The sequence below is a fragment of the Octodon degus genome, unplaced genomic scaffold (genome assembly GCF_000260255.1).
Source record: "Octodon degus isolate 3935 unplaced genomic scaffold, OctDeg1.0 scaffold00113, whole genome shotgun sequence".
In the NCBI taxonomy this organism is placed as follows: Eukaryota; Metazoa; Chordata; class Mammalia; order Rodentia; family Octodontidae; genus Octodon; species Octodon degus.
The window spans coordinates 6,705,324-6,713,546 of record NW_004524689.1 but is presented as its reverse complement, the minus strand read 5'-3'; the positions used below and the strand labels follow the sequence as shown (position 1 = coordinate 6,713,546).

The following is an 8,223-nucleotide window of genomic DNA, read 5'->3' as shown; positions in this document are numbered from 1 at the left end:
AAAAATGATAAGTTCAATAATCAGAAACCTATACATTTTATGTAAAATTTAATTACATAAAAGGAAGCACAAAGGACCTGAAGCAAACAGCTGAGTCCAGGAGGCATTCGGCGGATCCTTCAAAACAACAAAGTGCAGAGCTTTCATACAATGACGCTCACTTCTGCACATGGCAAGAAGGGCAGCGGGGAGGAACGCCAAAGAAACCAATGGTACTCACTGGTGGAGTTGCCCTGCATCTGGATGATGCACTTGGACTCCTTGCTGGTCTCCCGCGAGTTGAAGGGCCGCACTCGGACAGCCACCTTCACCGAGGCTCCCGACATCCTGATGGCCTTGGGATACACCCAATCCAGAGACGAGGAATCAAGTCTTCTTCTGAAGTTATATCAAGTTTCCTTTGAAAAGAGGAGTTCCATACAAGGCAGTGAGAATTAAAGGAAACATAAGTCAATGAAAATAGAAGAGGCTGCTACCTTACGTTCTGTTTGTTTCCATTTCTGAAATCTTCATCTTTCCTCCCCTGAAACTTGTATTCCCAGCAGTAAATTATCAACTACTAAAGGCTGAAATTTGTTTTCCTATTCCATTAGCACCTTCTCGTTCCTAAAAGGTTCCTAAATTTATTATAATTTTTGGAAGTGCACAATAGGCATTTATCTTTTCTGTTTCTAGATCACTTTTTAGTACTATATTAAATTTTGTTGTTGTTGCAGAAGTTTTTTTTGTTTTTTTTAAGACAGGTTTCCATTCTGTGGCGCAGCCTTACTGTAGTCCAGGCTGGCTTTGAACTTGTGGCACTCTCCCTGCCTCAGTCTCCCAAATGCTGGAATGTATAATACCACACCCAGCTTCTGTTGAAGAGGTTTCCTAAGCAAGAGCTTTCCATCTGTAAACTTTATTACCTTTCTTTAAAGAAATCCACTGAACATTCTATGCTTTACAGTTTGAAACATTTGGTTACATGATGTACAGTTACGCAGTAGAACAGACTTCGATTCAGGTGCCTCAACTACTCAGCGATTCTCACTAGCTTTGAAGATACCTTGTATATTGCACCTCCTGTAACGCAAGCTCAGAAGTTGCCCACAGACTCAGCTCCTATCTTCACACTTGTCAGTGACTCACACCAAAATCCAATTGCATATAGAAGCCACAAGAAAAGTGCTAGTATTTTCAGAAGAAAAGTTTCCCTCTCCAAAGAATAAAAGCTATACTATTCTGTGGGAAAACGCGCGCACACGCACACACACACACACACACACAAAACAACAGATCTCTCTAGTCAGAAAGAAATGTTCTAGATAAACATTCTCTAGAAGAACAAAACAAAAGAAAAGCCTAAAGAATAAGTGTGAGTCCAATTATCGGGGAAGCCACACTATTAAGCAGAGATTAATGGGGGCTGGTGAGATGGCTCAGTGGTCTAAAGCACCTACTTAGAACAAGCTTAGCAAAGCACAGGGCCGCAGTTCAATCCCCCAGCACCACATGCCAGCCAGCCCCGCCCCCTGGTGGGCTGAGCTGGCCGAACACATACAAATAAATAAATAAATAAATAAGCAGAGATTAAAAATGCTCACCTCTGGCAGTTCAACACTACCAATGCTTTCCCTATGGAAAAGGCAAAAATAAATAAATAAATAAATAAATAAATAAATAAAGCCCCCAAGTCACTTTCTACCTGCATACCCTATGAAATCCCCCTTTTCAGGGCTGGGGAAATAGCCCAGCAGAATAAGCGCTTGCCTGGCAAGCACAAGGTCCTGAGTTAAATTCCCAGTGCCGCAAAGAAAAAGAAATCCCCTTTGTCATTCCCCCAGAATGGGGCCATCTGCAGATCTATATCTCCCCCTCCTTTTGAGACAGGGTCTCACTAAACTGCCCAGGCAGGACTGAACTTGGCTTCCCAAGTGCGAGGATGACAGGCCAGCTCCCTATCTTAACAGCATCAGCAGTATTTGAAATTCCTGTGTTATGGGTATCTCTCCTGTTTTTCACAGCATACCAGACTGCTCAGTGAGCACCTGTCTTGTGTGCTAGCGCTAGGAAGAGTACCTGACATGTTGGCTAAACGAATGAATTACACAGTCCAGCTACAAGAATTATCTTTTTTTTTTCTTTTTTGAGACAAGGTCTCACAATGTAGTTTAGACTGGCTTTCAACTCACTATGTAGCCTAGGCTGGCCTCGAATTCATAGTGATCCTCCTGCCTCAGCCTCTCAGGTGCTGGGATTATAAGTGTGCACCACCACACCCGGTGAGAATGGTCTATTTAAATCTTCTTCCTAGATGGCTGATTTTTTTGTTTCAAAAAAAAATTTTTATATTAACCTTTATACAAACTGCACCAATATTTTTCTAGTCTGTTCCCCATTTTAAATTTGATAGTTCTTTATTTAATATGCCATATATTTTATGATCACATTTATTAAATAGAACAGGAATTATAAAAAACTTAGGAGTTATTAAGCATTCCAATTAGTGCAGCATATTTTATATACTTTATATTCACTAGCTGAATACTATACCAAAGAAAACAAGAATTCATGAAGCATACAGGAAAAAAAAAAAAAGACACATTTCAGCTCCTCCTAGGTTGCTCTGATACATAATCATTCTCTCGGCTTTCGCCAAAGTCTGAAACACACAGCCTTCTTTCCTGCAGTAGCAATCCCACCAAGGTTCCCACTTCTGTCACATCATTCTCTCTCCCACACAGGGGTCAGCTTGGTTTCCACCTCTTTGAATCCTTGTATCAGTGCTAACAGAATTCATTAAAAAGATGAAAACATTACGGACATAAATTCGCACTGCTATATCCCACCTTTTCACTGCCATTACCCTAACCCATGTGCTCAGAATATTTAAAGTGAATGAGCTGTTCTTGGAGCTTTTAGTCTTTGACTCAATAGTCCTTTAACAGGGCTACACAAAACAGACTCACAGGGGGTCTTTTATAAAGCAAATGAGCCTAGACTCCCCCTGTCCAGTATTCAACAAGTCGAAGCTAGACCCTGGTATTAGTCTGGCACTTTGTTTTTAATTTTTCAGAGATGTGCCTGCAAATCCTAGGCAGAACCACAGCTGCAGGCCACTGCTTCACCTGCTGCCAGACCAACCTTGCTAGAGCACGCCCGCCTCTCAGCGAAGATCCTTGTCCTGCTCATCCTTTCCCGTGCTTCACTATTTCTCCTCTGCCAGAGGCACACAGGCATCTGCTTCCTCCCTGCGTGGCTGCCCAGCCCGTCTCCCCTTCCGAAAGCTTTCCCAAAATTCCAGGAGTCAATGGCATTTTCTATAGCGCTTACATACTCCTTGCTGCAGAGCACAGCTGTCTTTTATAAGGCTGCATTCTGTCTTGCCCTGCTCTTTAATAGCTTCCCAGAGTAAAATTCTCTTTCTTTCTCTTTTTTTTTTTTTTTTTTGGTGGTACTGGGGATTGAACTCGGGGCCCTGTGCATGCTAGGCAAGCACTCTGCCACTGAGCATAACCCCAGCCCCCAGAGTAAAATTTTGTTCCTTCAAAAATCTTGAAGGGGCCAGGGAGATAGCTCAGTAGGATAAACGCTTGCCTGGAAAGCGCAAGGGCCTGAGTTCAATCCTCAGTTCTGGAAAAAAAAAGTCTCCTTGAACCTATGTTCCTTGAAAAAAATGGCAAATTTCAAGTATAGGCAAAGAAATTTCAAGATTGTTAGCAGCTGAAAAGCAAATATATGACAAGAATGAATGATATCACGTTAAAACAACACAGATAAAGCTTAAAGAGCTCCTACTAGCCAAAATAATTAGGAGGATTAAACAAAAAAATTTTGCAAATGGACTGAAAAAACCCACCAGATACACAAAGTCATGAGTTCATAACGATAACCGTAGAAAACCTCAGTATTCTCAGCTGGGGTCTAGCTCAGTGGCACAGAGCACTTGCCTAGTACACAAGAGGCCTGGGGTCGATCCCCAGCACACAAAAGAAAATCAATATTCAGAAGACTAGCAAATGAAACAAAAGAACTGGACTTACATTTAGCCTGTACAGCTTACGTAAAATACTCCAGGATAACCAGTCAGTGAGACTAGGCTCTTCTTTGGAGTAAAATTTCTTGCTAGTAAACGCAGAAGCAATGCATTTGAATGTCACCTTTTCCAGGCTTACTGGTGGAAAGGCTTTCTGCAAAATCATCACTGGCTATTGAAATGGACCCCATGAAAGGTTGCTTGATGGGGAATATTATAACCTAAGCCAAGAACATCTGAGCCACACAATCAGCCTTATGTCTCTCTCCTCATGTACTACACAGAAAATACACCACCTAGGAAATACTCTCACCCCACTCCTGAGAGAAAGAAAGGAAGGGAGGAAGGGAGGGGTAAGGGGAGGACAGGAGCCTTAGATCCAGTTACCAGTTTGTAAGACATACAGAGAGCAAAGCAGGCAATTCAGATGACACATCAAAGGTGAAATTAGCCAAATCTAGACCACAGAAAAATCTACAGAACAAGTCACCCAGTTTCTTTAAATAAATAGCATACATCAAGAGAAAGGAGTTACAAGAGAGATATGTTATTTATCAACCAAATGCAATGATTTTTCAATCATCTTTAAAAATACATATTTTGAAAAAAAATAAGTATTTTCAAAAATCAAGTATAGAAGAAACAAGATTTCCAAGATATTGATAACTGGATATTGTACTTAATTTTTTTTTTTTTTTTTTTTACAAAAAGGCTTTTTGTATTCTATCCAGGGCCTACAAAAACGCTGAATACTTTTGACTTGCAAACAAGATGATAACCGCTGAACCTCCTTTATAGATTTGTAGCCATGAACCAAAAACACTGGTATCTCCAATATCTAACATCCTAAACATTCATTTTTCAACAGACTGCTTGATTCCTCTACCTAGCTTTCCTGCCAGCCTTTCATTCAGCCTCACACACCAAAGCCAAAGCAGCTCTCCCTCGGACAATGCAGGCTCCTTCGCCTCTTTTCTGTTTAACATTCCCACCATTCTGTTCCCACAGACTGAAAAGCTTGCTTCCTCTATCCACCTAATTAGTTTTCCAAATTGCTTGGCTTCCACCAATGAAAGAAATCTTTCCATTCCTACTTCCACACCCCAGTGAGTCATCAATACTCAGCCTTGGCCTTCTTAACCAACTTGACTTTCTTCCTCCTATCCCATTCTTGCTACACAATATTTCCATTTTCAACCACATCTATATACTATGTGATACTGCCACACTCAGCCACCTGAGGTGCAGTTCTATTCCATTTATTGTCCACTTACACGTCTTCAGCGTGGCTGGGCACAGTGGCACATGCTAGGAAGTTTAGCTACTTGGGAGGCTGAGACAGGATTCCAAGTTCTCTTTTCCCAGTGCTGATTAAATCAAGACCAAAGTCAAGGTCCTCTGTGTCTAGCCAGGTCCTGCATTATCCCATGCACAGGTTCCAAGTTCCGAGTTCCAGGACAGCCTGGGTAACTTAGTGAGAATCTCTCAAAAAGGCGGCTAAGACAGGCAATGTAGCTCAGCAGAACACTTGCCTAGCATGTGTGAGGACCTGGGTCCATCCCCAATACCAAGAACAAATATGTAAAAGGCCTCAGCGTTTCCCTGCTCTATCAAATAACGTGGGAATGCCTCACAGCGACATTCACAGCACTCCATAACAGAAACTACCTGTTAACAAGTACACAAGACACCGCCTTCCACCCACGTTCTCTAGCCACTAGCCCCCCACCAGAGGCTTCCAGGACCGTGGCATGCTTTCTGCCCGTGTGCCCCTGTCCCAACACTCCCCCTTATCCTCCAGGACAGGACCCATCCCTTCAGCCTTCATCTCTTTCAATTTATTGACCTTACCCTGGACAGAATAAATTACATTGTCACTGCCGTACATTTGATACTCCCTAAAAAACACAATCCTGATCTCCACAACAAGTCTTAAATAGTTATTTTGTTGTTGTTAAAGTCCTACTGTGTCATCATAGTATACTATTTTAAGTAGTATTAATAAAAAAGTATAAGTTGTTTCAAAAAAGATCACAGTGTCAAAAAGAAAAGGCTGACTTACAACTCCTTTCTAGTTGAAGGTAATAGACATCCTTTTTGGAAATAATATAATTTAAAGTTACTTTCCTGCAACACCATGAACCTAAATATCAATGGTAAAACCCCAGCCATCTCCACAAATGAATTAAAATTTTCTTTTCTTTTCTTTTTTTTTTTGGTGGAACCAGGGATTGAACTGAGGCCCTTGCGCTTGCCAGGGAAGTGCTTATTCCACTGAGCCATCTCCGGCCCCTAAAATTTTATACAGTAATTGCTAACTACTTAAGTGGACTACAGTGAATTATAGAGGTAGTTTGTTATCTCTCTACCACTAGAGTCTCCCTCCCTCCCTCTCTCCCTCCCTCCTTCTCCTACCATTGAGTTACATGTTCTCCTTTTTAAAATTTTATTTTTAAAACAAGTCTCACTTAAATTGCCCAGGTGAGACTCATGCAGTCCTGCCTCAGCCTCCTTCAATATAAATGGTATCCCTTCCGTAACAGATGCCTACCAAAGAATTACAACTTCAAAACTCCCTGCTTTTTTTTAATTTTTTTTTTTTTATTTTGTTTATTTAGTGTGTGTGGCCAGCTCAGCCCACCAGGGGGCGGGGCTGGCTGGCATGTGGTGCTGGGGGATTGAATCGTGGTCCCTGTGCTTTGCTTAGCTTGTTCTAAGTAGGTGCTTTAGACCACTGAGCCATCTCACTAGCCCAAAACTCCCTGCTTTTAAAGAAAAAAAAAAAAAGAAAGAAAGAAAGAAAAGAAATCCCTTGTCATATAAGTCTGAAATCAACTTGAGACTATAGTAAGAATTGTTTTAGGGTTTTTTTGGTGGAACCGGGGATTGAACTCAAGCCCTTGTGCTTGCCAGGGAAACACTTACTCTCCTGAGCCATCTCCCCAGTCCTAAGAAATATTAATTATAGACTATTTCTAAGAAATCAGAGGAAAACAACACTTACTAATCAGTGTGAAGACACTTTTTTTTTTTTTAAGCTTTGCAGCGCTAGGAAGGAAAGGCTGATAGGAACAGCATCAGCAACATGGAACAGTGCAGAAATTCCAGAAGCACTCACCAATATTAAAGGGACATCAAAACACTGAAGTTTAAGTCATTTGAGTATTGTTTTGGATTGTTTTTTTTTCCCCTAATTGCTTCTCTTAGGCCCTTCAGAATTCCCATCTCTTAAGATGACTAGAAGTCTAAGGAGAAGACAAATTAATCTAGTTGTTTTTTTTCCCCGGAACCGGGGCCCTTGAACTCAGGCCCTTGCGCAAGCGCTTATTCTACTAAGCCATCTCCCTAGCCCCCTTAATCTAGTTTTTTTGACCGGCTTGTTTTGTAATATTCCTTTTCTATAGAAAGCAGCCAGGATTATATTTCTACAATGGAGATTAGCTCAAGTCACACCCTTCTCTCCTGGGCCACTGGAACCTAACCTCACACTGAATCCAACCCTCTTTCAGGCCTCTGCTTTGAGTCCCCAACCCCATCACTTTCTCCACCAGCCACCATCTTCTCTGCCATATGTGTGAATGCCCATGTCCCTTCATAAGTCCATATGCTTCAAGGACAAAGTCAAATGTCACCAGCAAACAGGAAGCATTAATTTATATAATCCTTAATTGCTAACCTTTTTTTTTTCTTCAGTATTAGCAATCAAACCCAGAGCCTTGCCTACACTAGGTAAGCTTTCTACCACTGTGCTGTGTCTCCTGCTCTTAAATCTTTATTTCTTTTGAGTGAAAAATCACAGCTTTTCCATTCCTTAAAAACTGCTCTATGGGGCCAGGGATGTAGCTCAGTGGCATAGCAACTGCCTGGCAAGCATGAGGTTGTGAGTTCAATCCACAATACAAAAAAAAAAAAAACAAACCAACCAAACAAACAAACAAAATAGCAACAACAAAAAATCCTGCTCAATTAAATAAATAAAGAAAGAAAGAAAAGAAAAGAAATCACTGTTCTGTTGTCATGCACAGTGGTATAGGCTGTGGCAGGAATACCACATGAGCTCTGAAGGTTGAGACTAACCTGGGCAACACAGCGAGACCTCCAGCACCAAACAAAACAGGCTGTCACGCTGCTTCCTGATTTTATTGTTATTTCATTGTGTTGTGGTCAGTTCCCTTAATTTTCTTTTTCTTTTCTTTCTTTTTTTTTTT

The 8,223-nt window shown here is 41.3% G+C and overlaps 1 protein-coding gene across 8 annotated transcripts in view; it reads right to left on the bottom strand.

Moving 5' to 3' along the window:
• The window catches only part of Kif1b (kinesin family member 1B), a 164,942-nt gene that overhangs the window by 146,535 nt on the left and 10,184 nt on the right, over positions 1–8,223 (bottom strand). For all 8 annotated transcript variants that reach the window (XM_012516574.2, XM_023699405.1, XM_023699403.1 and 5 more), the window contains exon 2: positions 221–398. In XM_012516574.2, the coding sequence (XP_012372028.1) occupies positions 221–326 (106 nt within the window). In that variant the 5' untranslated portion in view covers positions 327–398. The remainder of the gene's footprint in view (positions 1–220; positions 399–8,223) is intronic.